This window comes from Anomaloglossus baeobatrachus, chromosome 3, assembly GCF_048569485.1.
Source record: "Anomaloglossus baeobatrachus isolate aAnoBae1 chromosome 3, aAnoBae1.hap1, whole genome shotgun sequence".
Taxonomy (NCBI): domain Eukaryota; kingdom Metazoa; phylum Chordata; class Amphibia; order Anura; family Aromobatidae; genus Anomaloglossus; species Anomaloglossus baeobatrachus.
In genome coordinates, this window is record NC_134355.1 from 150,807,650 (window position 1) to 150,835,298 (window position 27,649).

The 27,649-nt window shown below is 45.1% G+C and overlaps 1 protein-coding gene across 2 annotated transcripts in view; it reads right to left on the reverse strand.

The window, feature by feature from the left end:
- VIT (vitrin) overlaps positions 1-27,649 on the reverse strand; it is a 124,126-nt gene that overhangs the window by 2,025 nt on the left and 94,452 nt on the right. For both annotated transcript variants that reach the window (XM_075339527.1, XM_075339526.1), the window contains exons 20-24: positions 21,613-21,678; positions 19,643-19,790; positions 19,341-19,444; positions 12,079-12,305; positions 7,308-7,821 (exon numbers count right to left, since the gene is read on the reverse strand). In XM_075339527.1, coding sequence (XP_075195642.1) covers positions 7,308-7,821; positions 12,079-12,305; positions 19,341-19,444; positions 19,643-19,790; positions 21,613-21,678 — 1,059 coding nt within the window. The remainder of the gene's footprint in view (positions 1-7,307; positions 7,822-12,078; positions 12,306-19,340; positions 19,445-19,642; positions 19,791-21,612; positions 21,679-27,649) is intronic.

A 27,649-nucleotide genomic window follows, 5' to 3' on the forward strand; every position in this document is an offset into this window, starting at 1 on the left:
ACAAGCTGTAAGCAAAAGAAAATGGTAATGGCTGAAGAATTTTTAAAAGTAGTAAATTAGTTGTACTTACTATTAGGGATGATCGAATATCACAAATATTCGGCAATATTCGGCTTCGCAAATATCCGACGAATAGATCACTGCTATGCGAATATTCGATGCGCAATGTAAGTCTATGGGAAGCCCCAATAGTTGCTATTCGGGTTTCCCATAGACTTACATTGCACATCGAATATTCGCAAATAGTCGAATAGCGGCAACCTATTCGGCGAATATGGGTGTTGCCGAATATTTGAGGTATTCGATCTTCCCTACTTACTATCTTACTCATCCCTGTCTTGAAGATGTTAATAACCTTATAAGTACCTGGATGTTTTTCGTGTTTGTGCTTTTGTTTTTTTGCCATATTTCCAAGAGATATAACTACTTTTTTTTGTTGACATAGGCATATAAAGTGTTTTTTCTTGTGAGGTGAAAACATGCAATTCATGTATTCTTTTTCTTCTGTTTTTACAGCGTTCATTGTGTGGTTAAATAACCTTGCAAAATGAATTTTAGGGTCAGTGCAATTACAGCCAAACCAAAGTTATAAAGTTTTTTGGTGGTTAAAGCACCATTCCAATGTTTTTTTTTATTGCACCGCTATAGTGGTGTTGTATATGTAAGCCTTCTGCCCCTGTCTTATACTCACCTTTCAGCATCTTCATCTGTTTCCATAATTTCTCCTATTGGTCTTCCCCAGATTGTGACCTGCCGGCAGCTCTAGTGTTTCATGGAGCGCACAGGAGGTCACAACTCAATACATGCTGCGACATCGCTAGCAATTGCTATATATAGTTTTTTTTTATTTTTTTTCAGTATCTCTAAAAATGTAATTGCTTATACTATAAACTACACTCCCTCACAGACGTTCTGTCGCTTATCCATGTTATGTTAATAAAAGCTTATAACCTGACTTTAAGTTCATCCATTAGTCTTATAAATGAATTTTTTGAAAGCTGAAACCCTCCCAAATTTGGTTTAGGTATGATAATAAAGTTGCTTCAAAGCTGAAATATTGATCATTTAATGGACACAGAAAGGTCAGATTTTGGCAAGACAAAAATTTTGTCGCCCACAGAAAGTAATTGTCAAATAATTAACTTCTAATACAAAGATATGTTGCATAACATTGGGGAATGAAGTTGTGGTGCTATTAGAGCCATATTTAATATTTTGTGTGACTTTCATGAGCTTGAAGGACTGCATCCATGCGGTTCAACAATGATTCATACAATTTATAGGAACAGGAATAGCAGAGAATGCAGTCTTACATGCCTCCTAGAGTTCATCTAGATTCTTCGGTTTTGTCTTCCAAGCTTCCTCTTTCATCCTACCCCAAACATGCTCAATGATGTTCATGTCTGGTGACTGGGCTGGCCAGTCCTTGAGCACCTTGATCTTCTTAGCCAGGAGGAACTTTGTTGTAGAGATGGATATATGAGACGGAGCACCATCCTGCTGCAGAATTTGAACCCTTTTATGATTGGTAATGTAAGAGGTAGCTAAGACTTCTTGATATTTTAGGCTAATGATATTGCCTTCCACCTTGCAAATGTTTCGCACACCCCCATACTGAATGTAACCCCAGACCATGATCTTTCCACCACCAAACTTAACTGTTTTCTGGGTGTATTTTGGATCCATACGGGTTCCAGTAGGTCTCCTGCAGTATTTGCAGCAGCTGTGGTGTAATTCAACTGAAGATTCATCAGATAAATCCACCTTCTGCTACTTTTCCAGCGTCCATCTGTTTAGCAGACTGTGGGACTTTTAATTGCCTTTTGTTTAGTGCTGGCTTCTGGGCACGGATTAGAACATGGAGGCCATTTTGATACAGAATCCTACAAATTGTTCTAGGGACTTGACGTGACCAGGCCTGTTGGAGCTCTGCTGTAGTGGAAGAAGGGCTGGCTTTGGATTTTCTAACCAACAAACGTTCCTCCTGAGCAGTTGTCTTGCGGGGTCTGCCGGACCTGGGCTTGTCAAAAACATCTCCAGTCTCTTCAAATCTTTTTTTAATTCTTTGTACTTGACACTGAGACACATTAAAGGTGCCAGCCACCTCTGCAGTGGATCTGGTCTTCAGTCTCTTGATAATCAAGGCTTTGGTCGCAGGTTGGATTTTTGGCATGTTGTCAGAGATCAAGCTGCAGTTCAAGTGAAGGTCTGGGGTGCTGGATTTATTTTTATACACACCCACTAATTAAGCGATCTTTTAGTGAGCATAGGTGAGGATGTAAACTAGGATTGGGTGCATTATATGACAAGGCGGGAAAACTTTTGTCTTGCTAAAATCTGACCTTTCTGTGTTCATTAAATGATTAATATTTCAGCTTTGCAGCAACTTTATTTTCATAACCTAAACCAAATTTGGGAGGGTTTCAGCTTTCAAAAGAGTAATTTATAAAACCAATGGATGAATTTAAAGTCAGTTTATAGGCTTTTATTTACATTACATGGATAAGTGACAGAACTTCTGTGAGGGAGTATAAAATACCACAGGGTTGCAGTATATAGGTTAATTATGGCTCTTCTGTGAAGTTCAGCCTCTAGTTGATCTTCAAAAGAAAACTATGATGGGAGTTGGTCTTCAGCAGGTTCTAACTGCCATAATAGCCCATCATCTCTCAATGATCAAGTCAAGACACTGTAAAACCAGGCTATTTAAATGCTGCTTTTAGTGATTGACAGTGAAATCTAAATGGTTAACAGCAGCAATCTGAGCTTCCTCCAACTGCTGCTGGTAAAGGCAGATGCCAGCTTTGCAACACAGTTGGCATCTGGCGCAAATTAATTGGGTTCAGCTCTTGAGCCCGCATCATACAGTGCACAGTCACCTGTAATGAAACTGTACTTTACAGGTTGTTAAAGGGGTTAAAGAGTTTGTCTGATCAATCCATGTAGAGAATAACTGACAAATGTATGATCACTGGAGGTCAAGGCTAGCCTGTAGAATATCTATAGATCACAAGAGAAGGCGTCCTAAAGGCTTTATGAGAATACAGCAATAGTGACCATTTGCAATCATTGCTTTATATAGTGTCTATAGATCATATAGTTGCACATGGTCACTACTGCTCAGGGACAGGGACATTTATAGGACATCTTCTTTAAAGGAGCTTTTCTCGATACATTCTGCGCAGTCTTGCATATGGAATATCCAAGTAATATGTAACAATTGTTATTTTTACTATGACTTTTTAGCACACTGTGCTGGAGAATGTCAGAAGGCTAACATCCACATCCAGAACTAGCATCCTAATAATCAGTTTGACCAAAACATCTCACATTGAGCTCATATTACTTTTTATATTTTGTGTCAGGATATTTTAGCTTATGGTTTACACCTCTGTCAAATTGAACTATGGGAAATAATTACATATTGTAGCATATATCCGGTCCCTTACAGCAGATAAATATCCAATTATATATAATCTCTAGACATATGTTATGCAAGGTAGCTACAGTGGAATAGCAATATAGTACAAAGGATCAGTTGTTGTGGCCAAGATCACAATAAGACAATGATATAGTGATGGACATAAGAAACTCCTAGGTGTCTAGTATAGGAAATAATAACCTCTGTGAGGTGGCATGGTAAGCAATACAATAAAAACATAACCAGTATAACCCATCACATCAATTGTCATAAATTTAACGCAATAGTAAAACTGATCCTAAGACACATTTTGCAAAGTAGTTCCTGAGGAAAAGCAGTAGATAAGAATATCAGAAATACATTATATATGTCAGTGACCAATATAAGCTACTGCATAATCCCTAACTAGCCACATAGTCAGAAGAGGTTACCCATGCCTGTCTGTCTCTGTCTGTGTCTCTGTCTCTCTGTCTGTCTGTCTCTTTCTGTCTCTCTTTCTGTCTCCCCACCGACATCTTATTACTTCACAGATAAGCTTCTTATACTAACAATTTATTTTGTTCCTATAGCAACCACTGACAGTTGCTATTAATAACCTTTAGCTAGCAGCTCCATTCAGTTTAATGGAGGCAGGATTTTGGAGAGTAACTGTAAAGTGTGGGGTTAAATTTTCCCTTCAAAACATAGTCTATGACGTTCCCTGATTCACATGGGGTGTCTGTGCAAAATTTCATGATTGTAAATGCAATGGTGAAAATTCCTTTAGCGGACATACACACATATGTCGCGGGCGGAGGGGTTGGGAACGCTGCTCGCCTGGGAATCGCTGGCGCTCAGGTCCGGTGCTTTTGCTCCTCGGTTGCTCGAGCACGGGGCCGGACCCAGGGGCTCGAGCAGCGCCTCCTCGCCCACGAATGAAAAGGGGGAGGTTTGGTGGTGGGATGTCGGTTGTGACGCCACCCACGGGGTTGTGGTGATGGTGGGCACCACTGCTGCTGGTGACGGCGGTTCCCGGGAGCGATGGCGGAGAGCAGCTGAGGTGTTGGCCCCTCCGTGGGTAGGGGCTGTTGTTCCCGGGGCCCCGGTTGGGGGTTAAGGAGTAGGGGATAGGTGCAGGTGCCGATGCGGGGAGGCAGCGTGGACGCGGGGGCAGCGTTACGGTGCAGCATGGTGCCGGATGGCACTGGTGTACTCACTCAGGTAGACAAGAACAGAGTCTCTGGTAAACCAAACGGCTGGATGGACGGGGCCCGCAGTCGGCTGCGGTGTCTTCACTCTCCCCGGACGGGTTGATGGTGGCTGTCGTTCCCTGCACCTATGTGTAAGTGTTTGACCCCTATGGATTCCCACGGGTGGTCCGCTCCCCGGCTTGTACGTGTCGGGAGAGCCCGTTTTGCCCGCAGGCGCTGGCCCTTGGATCTCTGGCCGTTGGCGGTGGCTCTTATCCGGATGAGTTGGGATGTTGCCTTCTGACGGGACTTGGTTGGGAATGAACCCCTGAGGTCCAGACCGCAATCAGAGAATTTGACCGTTACGGCGGCTTCCGAGCCTAGTCGGGGTCTGAGTACCCTGCCTTGGTGCTTGGCTTCAATCCGCTCCCCGGTTCGGTACCGATGGGCCACCGCCCGACCCCGGTCCTACGGTTCCGCAGACCTCCACCAACTCCTGCAGACGGCCACCACCGTCTGCCGACCTTGCTGATAGTGCCTGGGCTCCAACCCAGGCACTCACAGTTACTGCTCCTCTCACTTCCACCTCTCCACTCCAACTCCTCAAACGTAACTAACTACTTTTCCCGCCTCCAGGCCTGTGAACTCCTCGGTGGGTGGGGCCAACCGCCTGGCTTCGCCCCACCTGGTGTGGACATCAGACCCTGGAGGGAGGCAACAAGGGTTTTGTTTGACGGGTGTTCCTGACCAGGGGAGGGTGTGTGTGTGTATGTGGTGTTATTCTGTGACCCCTGGGGTCCAGGGCGTCACACTTACATACACACATACATACATACACTCAGCTTTATATATTAGATTGGATATTTATCTGCTGTAAGGGACCGGATATTTGCTACAATATGTATACACCATATGCTTATGTGTGTTATTTGGGACATGGGCTGCTCTGTTTTTAAATGGTTTTATTATCACTGTGTGTTTTGTATGCGTTTTTTGGACAAAATAAAATTTATACCTTTATACATGTTGGTGTGCACATGTTTCTAGTGAGGTCTTTTTTCTTCTTGTACAATTGTTATATTCCCTCATAGTTGTAGCACCCAACTTTATTGAATTCATGAATATTTATTGGGCATATGTGCACCCTGTTATCTTTGTACATCTCACTAAATGAGAATATCATCAAAAGTTAATTTATTTCAGTAATTCAATACAAAAAGGGAAACGCATATATTATATAGAGTAATTTCACACAGAGTGATCTACTTTATTTCAAGTGTTTATTTCTGTTAATGTTGATGAATAAGCTTACAGCCAATCAAAACCCAAAAGTCATTATCTCAGAAAATTAGAATATTATATAAGACCAACTGAAAAAATGATTTTAAACTCAGAACTGTTGGCGCCTTCTGAAAAGTCTGTACAGTAAATGCACTCAATACTTTGTCAGGGCTCCTTTTGTATGAATTACTGCATCAATGCAGCGTGACATGGAGGTGATCAGACTGTGGCACTGCTAAGGTGTTATGGAAGCCCAGGTTGCTTTGATAGCAGCCTTCAGCTCGCCTGCATTGTTGGGTCTGGTGTCTCTCATCTTCCTCTTGACAATACCCCATAGATTCTCTGTCAGGCGAGTTTGCTGGCCAATCAAGCACAGTGATAATGTGTTTATTAAACCAGATATTGGTACTTTTGGCAGTGTGGACAGGTGCCAATTCCGGCTGGAAAATGACATTTACATCTCCAAAAAGCTTGTTGGCAGAAAATTTCCTGGTAGATGGCTTTGATGACTTTGGTCTTGCTAAAACACAGTGGACCTACACCAGCAGATGACATGGCTCCCCAAACCATCACTGATTGTGGAAACCTCACACTAGACCTCAAGCAGCTTGGATTGTGGCCTCTCCACTCTTCCTCCAGACTCTGGGACCTTGTTTTCTAAATGAAATTCAAAATTTACTTTCATCTGAAAACAACATCTTGGACCACTGAGCAACAGTGCAGCTCTTTTTCTCCTTGGCCCAGGTAAGGCGGTTCTGGCGATGTCTATTGCTCTTGAGTGGCTTGACACAAGGAGTTGTATATAGTTGACATCTGTGTGTGGTGGCTCTTGTAGGAATAACTCCAGCAGCAGTCCACTGTGAATCTTCCCCAAATTTTTGAATGGCCTTTTCTTAACAATCCAATCAAGTTTGCGGTTACTTTTTTCTACCACGCTTTTTCCTTCCACCCAACTTTCCATTAATATGCTTGGATACAGCACTCTGTGAATAGCCAGCTTCTTTAGCAATGACCTTTTGTGATTTACCCTCCTTGTGGAGTGGGTCAATGACTGCCTTCAGGACATCTGTCAAGTCAGCAGTCTTCCCGATCATTGTGTAGCCTACTAAACCAGACATAATTTTAAACTCTTAGGAAACCTTTGCAGGTGTTTTGTGGTAATTATTCTAATTTCCTGAGATAATGACTTTTGGGTTTTCATTGGCTGTAAGCCATAATCATCAACGTTAACAGAAATAAATACTTGAAATAGATCACTTCTGTTTGTATTGACTATATAATATATGTGTTTCCCCTTTTTGTATTGAATTACTGAAGTAAATTAAGTTTGTGATCATATTTTAATTTATTGAGATGCACTTGTATAGTAACCAATGCAATTTTCTGTCTACAAAATGTATAACATATTTGCAAAGAAAGGACTTAAAAGTAATTACCACTTCGATGAACAGCTGCTGCTGGGACCCGAACATCATCATACGACCGTCCATCTGTGATTACGATCATGATCTTTCTTTTGTTTGGCTTCGATTTACTGAAAAGCTGTTGAGATGCATATGTAATGGCGGCTCCTGTGCTTGTACCTCCACTCCAATAGCCTATCCTCATGATGGCATTCACAAGATCTTGCTTTGTACTATATTTATCAAAGCCAAACTCCAATCTCTGTTCGTATGTATACTGCACAGCTCCAATTCTTGTGTCTGTGTCTGAGATCTCAAATTCACTTGTAATATTTGCTATGAACTGGAGAACAGTACGGAAATTACCCGTTCCGACACTGCTGGAACCATCAATGACAAATGCAATATCAGCAGCATTGAGACACGTCTTGCTACAGACTAATTTGTCAATGTCACACATACGTTTCACCATTGGATTCACAATCTTAGGAAGACCAAACCAGCTTGGAACATTGATTGCAAAATGGCCATTGGTTCTACATACAGCCTGCAAAAAAATAAAGGGCAATACTAAATGTAGGTCAATGATTTATTTACTGTACTCTAAAGCCCACTTTACACGTTGCAATTAGTTGTACAATCGCATTTGCGATGTGACACGCCCAGGTTGCATATGGGATCTTATGAGATTGCACGTAGGTCGTTCATTTGCTGTCACACGAGCGTTAGTAGTCTATGTTAAATTGATCAATTTTGTGTGTGATCCTTTAGATCATGTGTTCTGTGACGTATGCATTGGGCACCTTTTTTTTTTTTTATTTATTGACTTGACAAGCGTGTGTAATGTGTAGGGATGCGTTTTTACTATGTCATCTGCCATTCAGCTCTGCTACATTGCCGCTGACAGCAGACACAGACAGCCATGTAGCAGAGCTGAATGGCAGATGACAGCAGACACAGACAGAGCCCCACTGTCAGAATGAACTCGGGTGAACTTCACCCGACTTCATTGTGATGCTGCGGCTCTGTCTGTGTCGCGTCCTGATTAGCGGTCACCAGTGAAGACTCACCGGTGACCGCTAAACTCCTGAGTAACTGAAGTTAGCAGCCCTCTCTCATATACTCACCAATCCCCGATCCCCGGCGCTGCACGGCTTTCTCACTGCTCCGGCGGCTTTTACTGTTTTGAAAAAGCCGGCCGCCCATTAAACAATTTCGTATTCCCTGCTTTCCCCGCCCACCAGCGCCTATGATTGGTTACAGTGAGACACGCCCCCACTCTGAGTGACAGGTGTCACACTGCACCCAATCACAGCAGCCGGTGGGCGTGTCTATACTGTGTAGTGAAATAAATAATTAAATAATTAAAAAAAACGGCGTGCGGTTCCCCCCATTTTTAAAACCAGCCAGATAAAGCCATACGGCTGAAGGCTGGTATTCTCAGGATGGGGAGCTCCACGTTATGGGGAGCCCCCCACCCTAACAATATCAGCCAACAGCCGCCCAGAATTGCCGCATACATTAGATGCGACAGTTCTGGGACTGTACCCGGCTCTTCCCGATTTGCCCTGGTGCGTTGGCAAATCGGGGTAATAAGGAGTTATTGGCAGCCCATAGCTGCCAATAAGTCCTAGATTAATCATGTCAGGCGTCTATGAGACACCCTCCATGATTAATCTGTAAGTTACAGTAAATAAACACACACACCAGAAAAAATCCTTTATAAGAAATAAAAACACACACATATACCCTGGTTCACCACTTTAATCAGCCCCAAAAAGCCCTCCTTGTCCGGCGTAATCCAGGATGATCCAGCGTCGCTTCCACCGCAGCTGCATGGAGGTGACCGGAGCTGCAGCAGACACAGCCGCTCCGGTCACCTCCATGCAGCAAATGAACACAGCCGCGCGATCAGCTGATCTGTCAGTGAGGTTACCCGCGGCCACCGCTGCATCCACCGCTGGATCCAGTGACAGCGGGTAACCTCAGTGACAGCTCAGCTGATCGCGCGGCTGTCTTCATTTGCTGCATGGAGGTGACCGGAGCGGCTGTGTCTGCTGCGGCTCCGGTCACCTCCATGCAGCTGCGGTGGAAGCGACGCTGGATCATCCTGGATTACGCCGGACAAGGAGGGCTTTTTGGGGCTGATTAAAGTGGTGAACCAGGGTATATGTGTGTGTTTTTATTTCTAATAAAGGATTTTTTCTGGTGTGTGTGTTTATTTACTGTAATTTACAGATTAATCATGGAGGGTGTCTCATAGACGCCTGACATGATTAATCTAGGACTTATTGGCAGCTATGGGCTGCCAATAACTCCTTATTACCCCGATTTGCCAACGCACCAGGGTAAATCGGGAAGAGCCGGGTACAGTCCCAGAACTGTCGCATCTAATGTATGCGGCAATTCTGGGTGGCTGTTGGCTGATATTGTTAGGGTGGGGGGCTCCCCATAACGTGGAGCTCCCCATCCTGAGAATACCAGCCTTCAGCCGTATGGCTTTATCTGGCTGGTTTTAAAAATGGGGGGAACCGCACGCCGTTTTTTTTAATTATTTAATTATTTATTTCACTACACAGTATAGACACGCCCACCGGCTGCTGTGATTGGGTGCAGTGTGACACCTGTCACTCAGAGTGGGGGCGTGTCTCACTGTAACCAATCATAGGCGCTGGTGGGCGGGGAAAGCAGGGAATACGAAATTGTTTAATGGGCGGCCGGCTTTTTCAAAACAGTAAAAGCCGCCGGAGCAGTGTGAACGCCGTGCAGCGCCGGGGATCGGGGATCGGTGAGTATATGAGAGAGGGGGATAGACTGACATGGACTGAGAGTGAGGGACAGAGATAGTGACGGACTGACAGAGATTAGTGCATGACAGACATTGTGAGGCGCTTCAGAACGCAGCTTTTCAGCTGCGCTCTAAAGCAGACCTTTTTTAAGCTGCGGTGCAGAGCGCACACCTGCGCACATAGCATCAGACAACAAAATCGTATGAGGGATGTCACACGTTACAATTGACTAGGTTCGTGCAACAAAACGCTCAATTCTAGAGAATGATACGATGTGTTTGCGATCAACGGTTTTGCGTTCAATCCTGATCGCATGTAGCTGTCACACGCAGATACCTCACAAACGATGCCGGATGTGCGTCACTTACAACTTGACCCCAACGACGGATTGTGAGATATATTGAAGCGTGTGTAGCGGGCTTTAGAGATAGATATTGTACAATGATACATTTTCAAGTTAGTAATATTACAATGCCTACAATTAAATGGTTTGTTGCATTTTCTTTTTAAGGTTTATGTAAAAGAGTGGAAAAGCTGCCCACACCCCATGAACAGTTTATGGTTACATATTGCATTGCCATTGTTTACATGTTGTTTTGTCTGCTTTGTGTTCTGCAACAGTGGGTCAGCTTCAGACAGGGTTGACTATTGGGAGCAGCCCAGGATGGGAGATGTTACGTGGGCACAAGTATACCAGTTTTCTTTTTGCTAGTTAGATAGAGAAAATTATTGAGAAGTGAAAAGACATACGGTGTTGCTGCTTGCAGACCTGCATTGAAATGGGTGTTTGTGTGCCAAGAAAGGGAGGCCATATAGGATAGCATGTTCTATGAAAATAAGAACTAAGAGTCAGAAGGATTCCTGAACTTAGGCAAGGGGCCCTAAATCAAGGATTGAGAGGAAGACATATTCCTTATCTAAGGCAAGGGAGCCTAAGGGGTACTTCTCACATAGCGAGATCACTAGTGAGATCACTGCTGAGTCACAGGTTTTGTGACGTACCAGTGACCTCGTCAGCGATCTCGCTGTGTGTGGTACTAAGCAGCGACCTGGCCCCTGCTGTGAAATCGCTGATCGTTACACACTTTTCTGGTTCATTTTTTGGTCATCGGGCTCCCGCAGGGCAGCACGCATCGGTGTGTTTGACACCTTACCCAAAGACCTCGTTCACGACTCACGTAGGCATGCATCTTCGTTGTTTTCCGCGCCCTCTCTGTTCCGATTGGTGATCGCTACTGCATTCGGATTGGCTGCTTCCATCCTCTGTTCTGGCTTGTAGATCGCAGTACATTTCAGAAGGCTGAATTCACTTGTCCCGGACCGCGTGTAGCAGCAGATCGTAATACAGTCCATTCTGCATCGGGACTGTAGGATGGACAAGGATGGAGAAGGATGGAAACGCTATTATGTTGCCTTCTCTAAAGGCAAGGCCGCTCAGTTACAACGCAGTTACGACCACCAATCGGAGCAGAGGGGGCGTGGAAAAGGCAATGTAAATGCACATCTATGTTACTAATCAAGATTTGAATCGTGCTATATGACAGGATCCCAGCGACCGCCGTATCGTTGCTGCGTCGTTGGGAAGATCTGACTGTTTGACAGCTCACTAGTGATCCTGTAGGACGGCAATTACAAGCAAAGAGCAGGCGCTGGATCAACACCAGTGATGCCCATTGGACAAAACCGTCTTGCAGGTGAGTATAATAAAAGGTCTGTTTTATGGTATACAAATCGGCTTGGGGACTTATAAACTAAATTCTACAATGCTGTATATAACGGCTTACTGGTGGTGGCCACAGTTTATATCAGAGAAACATTGTGACAGGTTCCCTTTAATACTAAATGCAAGGTCACTTATTTGTATTAAATACATGAAAATAGTTGCATATACCCATTTAGAAGTGTTCGTTTGATCAATATTTAGTTTGTATTTAGTTTCTATTTTTTACTCTTACATTTAGTCTTTTTTGTAGCCAGCAAAATAATGAAAATAAAATACTGTCCATAAAAAATACCTTGTCTACAAAGTTGGGTTCTACAACATTTGATCTTTCATTATCATCCGCAGCCTCGATTGTCACAAAAAATATGTTGATTCCAGATTCACGGGCAAGACGGGAAGCTTCTTCCACTTTATCTGTTGGCCAGCCATCTACAAGTACAACGGCCACATTTGGGGCTCCTCCTCTATTCCCACTGGCATCAGAGAAGTAACTCTTGTTTATATAGGACAGAGCTTTTCCTGAAGTGACAAAAATAATAGCTTAATTGTTAATGTTCTAGTAGAGTGTAGTAAACGCATAATAGTGGACCAACATGGCTCCTGTGGGGTAATATATTGTATTTCATTTATATTGTAGGGTAGTAAGACACATTTCTCTGCCTTATGTGACCACATGGCTGGTGTCTGTTCACACCATTAGTATACTTCAAACAAAGGAAAGCTATAATTAGAATATTCCCTATTGTTTTAATTAGGATTTTGTGTATTTTTTTTAAATCAATTTTGGTTATATTTTTTTCATACCATTTATTATTTAAAGACAAAATTAATAAGCTTGTAATTTTCACAGTGGCTACAATGGATTTTTCAAATTCATGCTTCCTGTAGTTTCAATAAAAGTTTTTAGCTGGCTCCTTATCATTAGAGGAAGGATTACAATGACAGGTAACACCTCTGTATACAACAGATAACAGCAATCACCAATAACAATAGACGAACATGTTTCCTGTCCCTTCACAGTGATCTTAGCACTGGTTCATTAGATACTTCAATTAAAAATTTAGAGTAGAGATCTGACCATTTTGACTATGTGCATGTGTTGTTTCCTGAAACAACAGGAAGTTGGTGGTTAAAAAAGCCCAAGAGATCTGATTGTGATATGTAAAAAATTAATTTTTAAAAATAAAAAAATACATTTAACACATTAACCGAATGACCACCTTTGGTACTATTTATTTTTTTAAATTTGATTACTTAAATGGCTATAATTTTTGTCTAAAAATAATTTTTACGAATTTCATTAAAATTGTACACTATTTGCCTTCTGTAGTCCCTGTGTTGCACTGTTTCTTGTTGGCTGCAGAATAAATTAACTGAGAATCTGTCAGTCACCTCACTATGATGGTCTGACTGGGAGTTTGTAATTTTTTATCTATCTTTTTCTGAGCTTCTAACCACTGATTTATAACCACAGACCGCATAAGTTAAATTTTCTAGTAATTCAAAGAGCCAGTATAAGCCAAATGTGCAACATTTTTTATGAAAACCAATTGTAAAAATGATTTCTTTTTGACTCAAATACATGCATTTGACTAAAAGTAAAATAGCACAAAGGCCGACAACCCCTTTAACACTAGAAGTCTCAGGGAGGGGTCATTTAACATTTCTACCTTTGGAACCCAGAGACGGCTCGAATGACCTGAAGGATTTTAGCTAACATCCTATAATCACCGTCTTTTGTTCTGCAATTAAGGCCATTACTGTCGGACCACAGGAGGTTGTTGTTTTCCATTTAGTTTAGCAATGTAGTTTCTAGTTAGTTCTATTCAGTTTGGACTAATGGTCATTTGACCCTCTTTCAGGACTTCAGGGGGAGCTCGAAAATTTCTGGGACTTCTAGTGTTAAAGGGAACCTGTCAGGTAATTTATGTGTTCTAACCTACAAGCAGGGTGATGTGTGGCCTAGTAACCCCTTCCTACCCATCCCTGTGTTGTAATAGTGTGTAATGTGCATGTATAAAAATATGTTTTATTACTTATGTGTACCCTATGTAAATACGATAGGCTCTAGCCCCCTGGGCGTCGCATCGCACTGTGGGCGTTTGCATGTTTTCCATGGTATCACGCCCCTGTGGGCGTAATACCATGGATTAACATGAGTGACATACTGTCGCTCCTTGGGATCCCGCGCGTGTGCACTTACCATTCCTTGTTTTTCAGCCGGTGCTTACTTCTTGTCTTCAGACTCGCACTGCGCATGACCGAAACCGCAGGAGGCTTCTGAGCATGCACAGAGCGCGTCTGAAGACGAAAAGCAAGCAAGACTGTGGGAATGGTAAGTGCGTAGGCGCGGGATCTCCAGGAGCTATCGGTGACGTCACTCATGTAAATACAATGTATCACAGTCACAGGGGTGTCATAGCATGGAAAACATGCAAACACCTTTGGGGCGATGTGATGCTCATGGGGCTAGAGCCCCTGCTCATTTACATAGGGAACACGTAAGTAATAAAATATATTTTTATACATGCACATTACACAATATTACAACACAGCGATGGGTAGGAAGGAGTTAATAGGCCACACATCACACTGCTACTAGGTTAGAACACATAAGTTACCTGACATGTTCCCTTTAAGTGCTCACTTTTGTAATTTGCTCATTTTAGCGGTATAACAATTGAAAGACCTGATTTTAAAGACCATTGCTTGCCGAGAAGGTAAAGAATTGATATTTAAGATGTACACATAAATTGACAGGCAGTGTATAAATTGTAGAAAACAACCTTTAGCTGCATTTCCAAAAATCAACTCTTCCATGCTTCATTTTAATATAGTTCTTTTTGTGCCAATGAGAACAACATGTTCTTTGTTATTTGAACCTTTTCAATATTAAATTGAATCTGTCATTAGGATTATGCATGGTAATAGAAAAGGTATGGCTATAATGGCACTGTTATACTGATTTAGTAGATACCTTCTGTGAAGAAATCTGTAGCCTGTTTGTTACACTGAGTTTTGTTCAAAACTCATCTATTGTCGTGGCAGCATCAGACGCTGTTCACACTACAGATTCTGACATGCCACCCTTCGGTGTCGCTGGTGTTTCTGAGTTACACAGGCAGGCTCAGGTGTCGGCCAGCTGTGTGCTCATACATGGTCAGGCTAGCAAGAGTTAACCTCTGCTAGCTTGCTGATTACCTCTGGGATCAAATATTATTGGAAACATATCACATTTGCTTCCTGTCTTTTCAGGATGGTAGAATCTGTCTGCCCATGCCGACTATAGTTTATTGCTGTGTTGGTCTGTGTGCTGTTGTGTACCAGTCCTGCTGGTGATTATACTATGTTGTGTGTGGACTGTTGTGCAATTCACCTGTCATCTTGTTTCCTCCCTGCTCTAATTTTCCTATCTCTTGTTGTTTTATACCTCTGTGTGAGCGTGCTGTGAAATAGAGTTTTGGTTTACCCTGTTTCTCTGTGATTTTTATCTTTTATCACACTCCTGTCCCAGCCCTCCCCTGGGGTATGGGGTATAAGATCAGTGCTAGTCAGGAACAGGGTCAGGCTGGCAGCTCAGATATCCTCACCTTCAGAGGTAACACTGAGATCATAGATAGTCAGGGCCCCCCTTTACTGAGGGCCAGTTTGGAGCTCCGACCCTCAGCTCTTCCATAACGATTGTAACAGTTTCAGTGCATTGAGGTGGGACTGTGGAGTGGGACTGTGTGTAGGGTCTTTGGCCCTTTGGTCACGGCCTCTCTGCTGCCTCTGGCATCTTTATCCTTTTCCTGTTATGTCCTGTTATAAATTTTGCACTGGTAACATCCTAGCTGCAGGCGCTTCTTGCGCAAATTGATCTCCTGGTAGTCTTCAGAAAAATGGCACCGGTTGTGGTGTATGTGTGACGCCCTGGCCGTCACAGGGTATTGTGCAATCTGCCATTCTGTGCAATATCCACCTTCTCCTTAGTTAAGGGTCCCTAACCATTGGTGTTGCCAAGAACAGCTAATCAAAATCCTAGGAACACTCTGCACCACACCCACCAGACACACCAGTGGACGGCCTGAGTAGAATAGGGTCGCCCACTTGGGGGGTTGGTTAAGGGGGGTCAGGAGTGTCAGGAGAGAGCAGTGTAGTGTTGGAGGTGAAAGAGAGAGGAGGTCAGGAGCTGGGCTCCCTGAAACTACTGGGTGGCAGACGTTGGTCTGGGCCCGGTAGGAGCTGGACCCCGGTCGCAGGGGGATTGTGACAAGAGGCATGGACTGTCGAGGAGGACAGCCAGCGGCCTTGTGCCAGCACCAGGTAGGGGCAAGAGCACGATGGGGTACGTGGACTCTAGGTCAGGGAGTAACATCAGTCCTGACAATTTACCCGATGAGGACAGAGTCTTCAAGATCTGTTCTCCACCCGCTCCAAAATTGGGGTACTAGCGCAACGAGGGGGACTTCCCACACAGACTTTCCAGAAAATCCCAAACCTGAGAACAAGCTCGTCTAGTTAGCCATACTGGGGAGCGGGAACCGATTAGTTTCACACTATAGGGGCCAACTAAAGGACAAGGTGCCAAGGAAAAGGTCACAGACTAACAGGCAACACCAATGGGCATGGGATCCAGGCGTGCTCTCTCCAAGCGGCAGCGGTGTCCAGAACTTTGGTTTACTACATTTGTCGGTGTCAGCGTTATTGGACTGAGTGAGTACGCAAGAGGCCCTTACCATCTCAATTGCACCTCCCTGTCACCATCACTGAGTCCCGGGGGCATTCCTCCTACACGTGGAGTGGTTAAACATCTAGCTGCCCATTCCATCGCCACTGGGTACTCCCAGCTGCAGCGGTGGTACTCCAACTTACCACGCACCACGGGTGGCGTCACGAACTTTCCACACCATCCCCTGTACATAACCCCCCTTCGTTTGAGGAGCCGCATGACCCCCGGATCCGGAGCCCTCTCGAGCCACCGCGGATCCGGATCCGAGCAACCCGGCTGCTGACGCGGGGGTGGCACACCCTCCCTTAAACATATGCATAGATTTAGATATCAGCACAATGTCAAGCCGAGATCTCAATCTGGCATGCACCGCCACTGGTGCCATTTTACTAAAGACCCCAAAGATTAACCTGCCACTTGATCAATCTGCACAAACACTAGGGTGGTGCTGGTGAGAAATTTAAGACAAGAAGACAATAAAGACATCAGATGCAGTGCAGGGGCTGAGGCAGAGCCAACGCCGTTACCTACAGTCCCGCCCCACAGTCCCACCCCACTGCACTAAAACCCTAAACTTCTAATCATTATTTAAAAGCACCACTCCAGTGGGTTTTTTTTTCAGAGCTGGAGGGCCACTTTAAATGCAAGTCCGCTTTAAATGCAAGTCCTCAGTACTGTACTCACTTACCGACATCTTCATCCTTTTTCGGCAGTGCTCCGGTCCAGCAGCACCATCTTGTGCCCTTAACATCTGACTGGCAGGAAATATGAAGTTACATGATAAGCACTCAATAGAAGTCTATGAGAGACATAACAAGGCTCTCATAGAGTTATATTGATTTCTGATCTCTGACACACTCCATGAAACAGTAAAGCTGCCAAAAGGTCACAAATTGCTGGAGGGCGACGGGAGCAATGCTGGAAAAAGATCAAGATGGCGGCAGTTGAGTGTAATATAGGGGGCAGGGGACTTACATTTAATGCACCACTCCAGCAACAAAATAAAAAATACACTGGGGGGAACTTTAACAAAAACGGCTACAGATTTGTTCTCGGAAGTTTTCTATTAAATCAGTATAACACTGCCATTATATTATGGACATACCTTTAGTTTACCATACCTGATGACAGGTTCTCTTAAAATTATTCATTGCAAGCAACTTATAATATCTTCTGTTTTTATTTTTTCGGGATGTAGTCTTGTGATATTGGGATAAATGTGATATCAGTATTTTGTAGTGTACTATACTAGGAGGGCATTCAGCAGCCTCTTAAATCTAATATTATGTGTGTGAACAATAGGCTGCCAGCATGCATGGTGCACTGCACGTAACCCTGTGACTGGCATCTTATTGATGCCCTAATTCGGTAAAATTAAAATTCTAATCATCCACTCCTTCTTTTTTCCTGTAGAAATTCAGTGTACCAATTGTGCTCAAAACCAAAATGTCTCTCTTAAGCCTGCTTTACACGCTACAACATATCTAACGATGTGTCGGCGGGGTCACGTCGTAAGTGATGCACATCCGGCATCATTAGTGGTGTTGTAGCGTGTGACAGGTACGTGCGACTGCGATTGAACGTAAAACCGTTCATCGCATACACGTCGTTCATTTCCCAAATATTGCACATCGGGTTGTTCAATGTTCCCGAGGCAGCACACATCGCAGTGTGTGACTCCCAGGGAACGATGAACAGATCTTACCTGCGTCCCGCGGCTCCAGCCGGCAATGTGGAAGGAAGGAGGTGGGCGGGATGTTTACATCCCGCTCATCTCCGCCCCTCCGCTTCTATTGGCCGGCTGCCGTGTGACGTCGGTGTGACGCCGAACGTCCCTCCCACTCCAGGAAGTGGATGTACGCCGCCCACATCGAGGTCATATGGAAGGGTAAGTACGTGTGACAGCTTTTAATTGATTGTGCGACTCGGTCAACAAATTGAACGTGCCACACATACGATGGGGGCGTGTCACATCGCATATGATATCGTATGCTTAATTGAAAGGTGTAAAGCAGGCTTTAGTTTTACATTGTGGCACATTTACTAAGATGGGCGATACACACTTCAATTTTAAACTGATTTGTTTGGAGGAAAAAGGTGTAAATTATTTGAAGCTGTATTAAAATTGGAAAAGTAGAATATGTTTTAAAGTTATAAAACTAAAGCTATAAGAATGGATAGATTTTTACCACTTTTTTCATCAGTTTTTATGTTCAATTGTTGGCTATAGAATCATATAAGGATATAGTTGAAAGGGACCTCAAAGGACATCGGGTGCAACCCCCTGTGAGTGCAGGATTTCCTAAATCATCCCAGCTATATGTTTATTCAGTTTCCGCTTGAAGATTTCCATTGAGGAAGAGCTCTCTACCTCCTGTGGTAGAAAGTTTTTCCTAATGTCTAATTTGAATCGCCTTCCTTTAAGTTTTATCCCATGGCTTCTTGTACTTCCTTGTGCTAATGAGTATATGGTAGTTCCCTCTGCACTGTGACTTCCTTTCAGATATTTGTAGACCGCTATTAAGTCTCCTCTCAGCCTTCTGTTTTTAAGTTGACCTCCACTGAACATGGCCCAATTTTCTTGTCACTTTTGAACAGTGGCAAAAGGTAAGGAAAGTTGCAGCCTTTAGTTACTTTTAAAATGTGGCTCAAATGCAATAACTTAAATCTTTCTACCAATGCAAACAATGTTTGCTACACTCTTATCTCAGTTGAGAAGCTCATTACATGGCTAACTTTGCTAAAATGTTTGAAAATACTAATTTGGCTTGTATTCGCACTCTTTTGGAACTAATGATATAATGAAATAATAGTGATTTATTTTTCTTTGCTTAGAAACTTACCAACATTGGAATGTCCTCCTTTTTGTGGAATCTTGTCAATAGCATTTTTGAGATCTTTGGAATTAAAGTATGAGCGAAGACTGAACTCTGTATATGGGTCATCGCTTAAATAGGAAAGAAGGAAACAGACACTTTAATGGTCGTATGAAATTATAACACATATTTGACAAGATGCAAGGAAACATAAGAAACTGTCCTTTTCAGATAGATTCAATCTATTCGCTGCACCTTGCACAATACTATGTTAGTTTATGTAATCTGAACATTGAAAATGTAGAATACACATGGTAGATGGATCTTACCCATACTGGACAATACCCATAAGAGGTCCAGAGATTCCTACATCAAGGGCATCTGCCATCTGGCTAAGGAACAGCTTTTGAATCCGGAAACGTCTCTTGCCAATACTCCAGCTTCCATCAATGAGGAAAACCAAGTCTACTTTGCAATCTGTATACAATGGATAGGAAAGGTCCTTTATAGTCATGTTTGTGATACAAAAAATTCTACAGGATGTTGTCATAAAATGTAGGCAGGACCTGGCAAACTATTGATATTGGACAATGTATTGCAGATGCTTCAATGTACACCTAAAGCTCAGTCTGCCTGTGTAAACAGGCAATTAAACTACTGCCAACTGGTAAACATTTTTAGGAAAACATTAATTTGGTCAAGTCTCTTGAACTAGCAAAAATAGATAAAACAGCTCCTTCGAACAATTTAAACGTCCATAACGCAGATTGCCTCACATCTTACGTGACTCAGGGTTTCGCCCTTTCAGCTTTGTCAAGAGTTCTTGAAAAGGCTTAATCCTTGACTTCTGGACAAGTTATGAGGCAGTCTGTCTGTTTTAAAGACTTTCAAATGATCTTAAAACTCTATTTTATCTATCTATGTAAGTACAATACACTGAACCTAACACATTAAACCTTACTGTTTTGCACTATGGTTGGATATTTCTCCTATATAAGTAGTGCTAAAGGAGTTGCTAAACTACAAAACTAACACAGTACATCCCCATGAAAACACCATCCCCACCGACAAACATTGTGGTGGTAGCATCATGCTGTGTGGATGCTTTTTTTTTAGCAGAGACAGTGAAGCTGGTCAGACTTGATGAGAAAATGGATGAAGCCAAATACAGGGTGATCCTGGAGTAAAACCTGTTAGAGACGTCAAAAGATTTAAGACTGGGTAGGGAATCACTTTCCAGCAGTGCAAAGACTCTAAACAGTCTGTAGAGCTACAATGGATGGTTTAGATCATAGCATATTCATGTGTTTGAATGGCTCAGGCAGAGTCCAGACCTAAATCCCATTGAGAATATGTAACAAGACCTGAAAACTGCTGTTCACAGACGTTTTCTATCCACTCTCATTGAGCTGAGCTAGAGTCCTTATGCAATGAAGAATGGGCAACAATTTCAGCCTCTAGATTGTATTTGCAGACAAAAGTGGGCCTACAAAGTATTGACTTGGGGGGGATAAATACAATTACACGTCTAAATTTTCAGATGCATAATTTTTAAATAATTAGAAAAACATGTATCACAAATACTTACTATTTAGTGTTGACATAATCACATAAAATCCCATTAACATACATTTATGTTTGTGGGTGTAACGTGAAAAAATGTGGAAAATATATGGGGTATGAATACTTTTTCAAGGCACTGTAAGTTATTTTGGTCACACAAAAAGGTTGCGCAGACTACGTTTTTTTGATCTGGCAGAGAAACAATTTGCAGTCAAATGGAAGTCACTTTAGGACACTTCTGTCACCATTCATATTAATGAATGCTGTACTGTATAATTTTATTTCCGTTTTTATCATCCAAAAAGGATTCAAGAATTGAAATTACTACTAGTCATGTGAATTTGACCTTACACAACTTAAAGGGGTTGCCCAGTCTGAGAAGAAAAGTCTGCAGTTCCTCAGAGACGGCAGAATCATGACAGCGCAGTGTGTAATACACACACTGTCACGAATCTCCGCATTCCCATAATGAGAGATGCTGGTTAAGACTAGCCGGCACGTGACTCTAAGTATGCAAAACACATACGTGTGATGATGTGATCAGCCACCAACACAAGGAATACATGGGAATCGTGACAGTGTGTGCATCTCACTTGGTCACGGTAAGGCAGTTTGCAGTCACATAATTGTGAATGCAAAGTTTTTTTTTCACTGAGAATGGACAACACTATATTGTTTTCATAGAAGTAAATGTAGTGATAGGTTCTCTTTAAATTCACAGCACACACAGACATACTTGTGCCTCCAAGAGCGACTGTTTCCACTGGCAGTCTTACGTTGACTTCTTCCTTTACCGGACCTCCTGTACAAATCAACAAAAAGTCATTAAATAACATATAAGATTTACTATATACCACAAAAAGACAATCACACTTATACACTTGGAAGAATCCCTCTGCGTTTTGAGTCACTGGTGAGAAACTCCTTGTAGTGTTTGAACACGAACAAAGGAATCAATATGTGGCATCTTTCATGATCTCAAGGAACATTAATCATTTGGCTGAAGAGGACAGGCCTATTATAAAGAGTTTAGTCTACAGATACTACTCAAAATTGGGATATATTTTGGATGATAAGTAGCAGACTTTAACAAAGGAATAGAAAATAACTTCCTGACTAGCTTAGTTCCTGGAAAATAGACAAGCCTAAGATACATATGAAAAGGTTGAATTAATGACTACATTAATCATAAGCTGACAGCCATTATTTATGTCAACCCCATGCTGGAGAAATCTGCAAAGGACAAAGATGTCTAAGTCAATTAGAATATATGTAATCCTGGGTGGCCACGTCTGTAATGCACATGAAATATGTTCTCTGTAAACCAAAAGAGAACTCAGATTTTCCTGCAGATTTGAAACTAAACTACAATTAATGGGAAAAAGAGGTAAAGGAATTTTACAGTCATATTATTATTTAACGGCCTTCAGCTTGATCTCGAACCATGGCGACTTAATGGATGAACGCTCTGTAAGAAGATTGAACTTGTGCTTTCCTAGATAGGTCCACTAAGGCATTCTCTGTTACTATCTTGATTGTATCAAGACATTGGGTTGCTGGTCTTCCTTTTCGCCTTGTTCTTATTATTCTCCCGACCATGATGTCCTTCTCTCTTCGTATGATGTGTGCCAAGTAGGCAAGTTGTAGCTTGGTGAGTGACATATTTGGTTTGATTTGTTCCAAAATTGGTTTGTTTGCTCTTCTTGCCATCCATGGAATTGATAACATCCTTTCCCAGCAACACATTTCAAAAGCGTTGATTCTCCTTCTGTCTTGTTCCTTTATTGTTCAGGTTTTGCATCCATATGCTACTACAGAAAAAAACAACTACAGTATGTACAAGGCATGTTTTAATCACCAAAGAAATGTTCCTGAATTTAAAGACCTTGTCCAGTGACCTGACTGTTGGTTTGCCCCATACCTATACTCCTCTTGACTTCTGGTGTTGTGTCGGCTGCGTATTTAAGATTGTTGATGATTCAGTCAGCAATTTTGATTCCTTCTTCTTTTTTGGCAAGTCCAGCCTTCCTCCAAATTGCTTCTAAATTGAAGTAATGGTGACAGAATGCAGCCTTGTCTGACACTTTGCGCTACTTTGAACCATGCCGTGTCACCGTGTTTCGTTCGGACTGTTGCTTCTTGATCGATGTAAAGGTTCCTGATGAGGCTGATCAGATGGTTTGGCATAACCATATTCTTTATGGTATTCCAAAGTTTCTGATGATCAACACAGTCAAGGGCTTTGCTGTAATTAATGAAGCAAAAATAGAGCTCCTTGTTATATTGATTGGCCTTCCCATTATCCATGCAATGTTAGCAATTACTCTCTTGTAAATAATAATAAATCTCTTGTTTCTCTGCCTTCTCTAAATCATGCTTATTCCTCTGACAGCTCTCTGTCAAAATAAGGCTGTAGCCGTCTTTGTAGGATCTTCCGTAGTACTTTGCTGCCATGAGGTATGAGCAGTGGCGTAACTACCGCGGTCGCAGCGGTCGCGATCGCGACCGGGCCCGGGCGGTTTGGGGCCCGCGGGGACCCGGCAGATCAGCAGCCAGCTCCTCTCAGTGAGAGAGAAGCTGCGCTGATCTATCACAGTGCACGCGCCCACTATATGACCCGCTGCCGCCCCAGACACCGGGCCCTCCTGCCCGATGTCAGCGGCGGCACCGGGGCCCCCCTCCCCCGTCACCGCGCACAGTAATAATGAAGCAAAGAGCGGCCGGCGCCGCTCTATGCATCATCATTCTGCCCCTGTGCCTGTGCGGTGACGTCACTCCTGTGCGACTGCTGTGCTGAGTGCACAGAGCGCAGGGAGGGAGGATGCCGACCGCAGCACCGGGAGGACGAGCAGCAGTGGAAGGAGGAGAGCAGGGACTCGGGAGTACAGCATCAGTGGAACAAGGAGACGTCAGGACAGAGCAGCAGTGGAAGCAGGAGAGCGGTGAGTACTTGGTTTTTTTTTTATATATATATGAGTACACGGTGGTCAGAGGCCTGGAGTGGGGAGGCTGCATTATACTGTACATGGAGGCCTGGGGTGGGAAGGCTGGATGATACTGTACATGGAGGCCTGGGGTGGGGAGGCTGCATCTGTACATGGAGGCCTGGGGTGGGGAGGCTGCCTGATACTGTACAAGGAGGCCTGGGGTGGGGAGGCTGCCTGATACTGTACAAGGAGGCCTGGGGTGGGGAGGCTGCATGATACTGTACATGGAGGCCTGGGGTGGGGAGGCTGCCTGATACTGTACATGGAGGCCTGGGGTGGGGAGGCTGCATGATACTGTACATGGAGGCCTGGGGTGGGAAGGCTGGATGATACTGTACATGGAGGCCTGGGGTGGGGAGGCTGCATCTGTACATGGAGGCCTGGGGTGGGGAGGCTGCATGATACTGTACATGGAGGCCTGGGGTGGGGAGGCTGCATGATACTGTACATGGAGGCCTGGGGTGGGAAGGCTGGATGATACTGTACATGGAGGCCTGGGGTGGGGAGGCTGCATGATACTGTACATGGAGGCCTGGGGTGGGGAGGCTGCCTGATACTGTACAAGGAGGCCTGGGGTGGGGAGGCTGCCTGATACTGTACAAGGAGGCCTGGGGTGGGGAGGCTGCATGATACTGTACATGGAGGCCTGGGGTGGGGAGGCTGCCTGATACTGTACATGGAGGCCTGGGGTGGGGAGGCTGCATGATACTGTACATGGAGGCCTGGGGTGGGGAGGCTGCCTGATACTGTACAAGGAGGCCTGGGGTGGGGAGGCTGCCTGATACTGTACAAGGAGGCCTGGGGTGGGGAGGCTGCCTGATACTGTACAAGGAGGCCTGGGGTGGGGAGGCTGCATGATACTGTACATGGAGGCCTGGGGTGGGGAGGCTGCCTGATACTGTACATGGAGGCCTGGGGTGGGGAGGCTGCATGATACTGTACATGGAGGCCTGGGGTGGGGAGGCTGCCTGATACTGTACAAGGAGGCCTGGGGTGGGGAGGCTGCATGATACTGTGCATGGAGGCCTGGGAAGGCTGCATTATACTGTACATGGAGGCCTGGGGTGGGGAGGCTGCCTGATACTGTACAAGGAGGCCTGGGGTGGGGAGGCTGCATGATACTGTACATGGAGGCCTGGGGTGGGGAGGCTGCCTGATACTGTACATGGAGGCCTGGGGTGGGGAGGCTGCATGATACTGTGCATGGAGGCCTGGGGAGGCTGCATTATACTGTACATGGAGGCCTGGGGAGACTCCATTATACTGTACATGGAGGCCTGGGGAGGCTGGCAGCATTATTATACATGGAGGCCTGGGGAGGCTGCATTATACTGTACATGGAGGCCTGGGGTGGGGAGGCTGCCTGATACTGTACAAGGAGGCCTGGGGTGGGGAGGCTGCATGATACTGTACATGGAGGCCTGGGGTGGGGAGGCTGCCTGATACTGTACATGGAGGCCTGGGGTGGGGAGGCTGCATGATACTGTGCATGGAGGCCTGGGGAGGCTGCATTATACTGTACATGGAGGCCTGGGGAGACTCCATTATACTGTACATGGAGGCCTTGGGAGGCTGGCAGCATTATTATACATGGAGGCCTGGGGAGGCTGGCTGCATTATTATACATGGAGGCCTGGGGAGGCTGGCTGCATTATTATACATGGAGGTCTGGGGAGGCTGGCTGCATTATTATACATGGAGGCCTGGGGAGGCTGGCTGCATTATTATACATGGAGGCCTGGGGAGGCTGGCTGCTATATTATACATGGAGGCCTGGGAGGCTGGCTGCTATATTATACATGGAGGCCTGGAGAGGTTGGCTGCATTATTATATATGGAGGCCTGGTGAGGCTGCATAATAAACATGAAGGACACCTTATACATTGAATATAGAGGTGTAATATATGTGGCGCCCCTGACCTGGTCAGGCACCACAGAGTATTGCACCCATGCGGGAGCAATGCTTCCAGGTAATCTCCAAAGGCCAGGATGAGGTGCACACACAAACATATAGTGACCAGGCCTCCCACATTACCAGAGGGGACCCTTGGGTAGCCAGTAGGGGGTTAACTTTCAATTCCCAGCTGGGGGTGTGTTCAGGGGCTGGTTGCTAGGAAGCAGGGCAGAGAGAGGAAGAGGAGAGTCGAGAGGAAGAAGTTGAAGTGTGTGGAAGGGAGCAGAGGAGCTCTCGTGTCAGACAGGTCCTGAGGAGTGCAGTAGCTGAAAGCGGGGGAGAAAGGAGTACCGTGGGTCGGCCTGAAAATCATCCAGAGAGAAGGGTGGCTGAGTACGGAGATCCCGGTATCCGAGCACACAAGGGGAACTAGGTCCCCAGTACAGGCAGCAGATCATCCAGAGCTGCTTAACCTACAGGTGGGGGGGGGTACTTCATGCCCTCACCACGACTACACAGAGCTTGAGCCAAGCAGCAATCACCAGGCCCATAAGGGGACAGGGCCAGAAGCCATCCCACCAAGGCCACGCTGCCGGCAGACGAGCCAGAGAGAGGGGAGCAGGGTGGTAACAGCTTCCCTGGAGGGGTCCTACCACGCTTCAAGCAAAGGATCCTCCTAAAACAGAACGAGTGCAAGGAAGGCGAGTGGACAGCTACCCTCAGAACGGCCTCCTGGAATTCCTGGTTCAACCTGGTTATCACAGTGTCGCCCGGGCATCTCACCGTGACCTCCAAACAGTGAGTAAACACGTTGAAAGACTTCTTGGACTGTGTTTGAGTCATTCTGCGACCTGTGGTCCCACACACATACACCGGGGCCTGGGGCTTGCCTCACTCTCAGGGGGCTAATATACTGACTGCACCCACCATCAGCCCCAGGCATCCCTTAATCTGCAGTGGCGGTCCCCGCTGACCGCAATACTGAGAGTGGCGTCACGACAATCCTAAAAGAAGGTTCCCTACCTGTGACCAGACTGTTCCATCCACGTGGAGTCCCTGAAGGTACTGCACCGACACATACTAGCGGGGCTTCACAACTTCTGGCGTCACGAACAGGATAAGGACTAGACCTGTTCAGACAGGTGACCGTGTGCCTCAGAGGTCCGACCGCAAAAATTGAACCGCCGCCATATTGCCATCTTCAAAAGCGCGCGCTGCAGCCCGCGCGAGGGAGAAGAGCACCGCCCACGAAGAGGTGTGGCCGCCCCAGAATCCCCACAATTCGGAGAGCGTACTGACCCCGGAAGTGGAGAGGGAGCGCGGGGATTTCTGAAGAAAAATGGACGCTGCAGGAGGTAATGCCCCTGGTCAGGGCGACGCAGCCCAAGCGATGCCAGCCCCCGTCGCGCTGGACGCAGCAGCGCCTGGTGCCGGTGCCGCGGTCGCAGCCGCGCCGGCCGAAGTCTCCCCCATAATGCCAGTTTCCTTACTGTATGTCCCAGGAGCGCAATGGCTGCCCCAATACGCCGGTAAAATAGACACGCTGACCGGGTTTAAGAAGAAGATCAACACCCTGCTAGACATGCACGCGATGACTGGTAAGCAGAGGGCCGCTGTGGTGCTGGGACAATTGACTGGAGCCGCAGAATTGGAAGCTGAGTCCTGGACCAATGATGACCGGGGCTCTGTTGAGACCATCTTTGCCAAACTAGCAGCTGCTTTTGAACACCGCACAGAGGGAGAGCTGAGGACGGACTTCTATAACTGCCGTCAGAAGCCCCAATATAGCATAAGAGACTATGCCCTCAGGCTGCAGGCTGCACTACGGGCTCTCAAGCTGGTGGACCCTGTCAGTGATCAGGAAGGAAACCGGATGATGAAGGAACAATTCT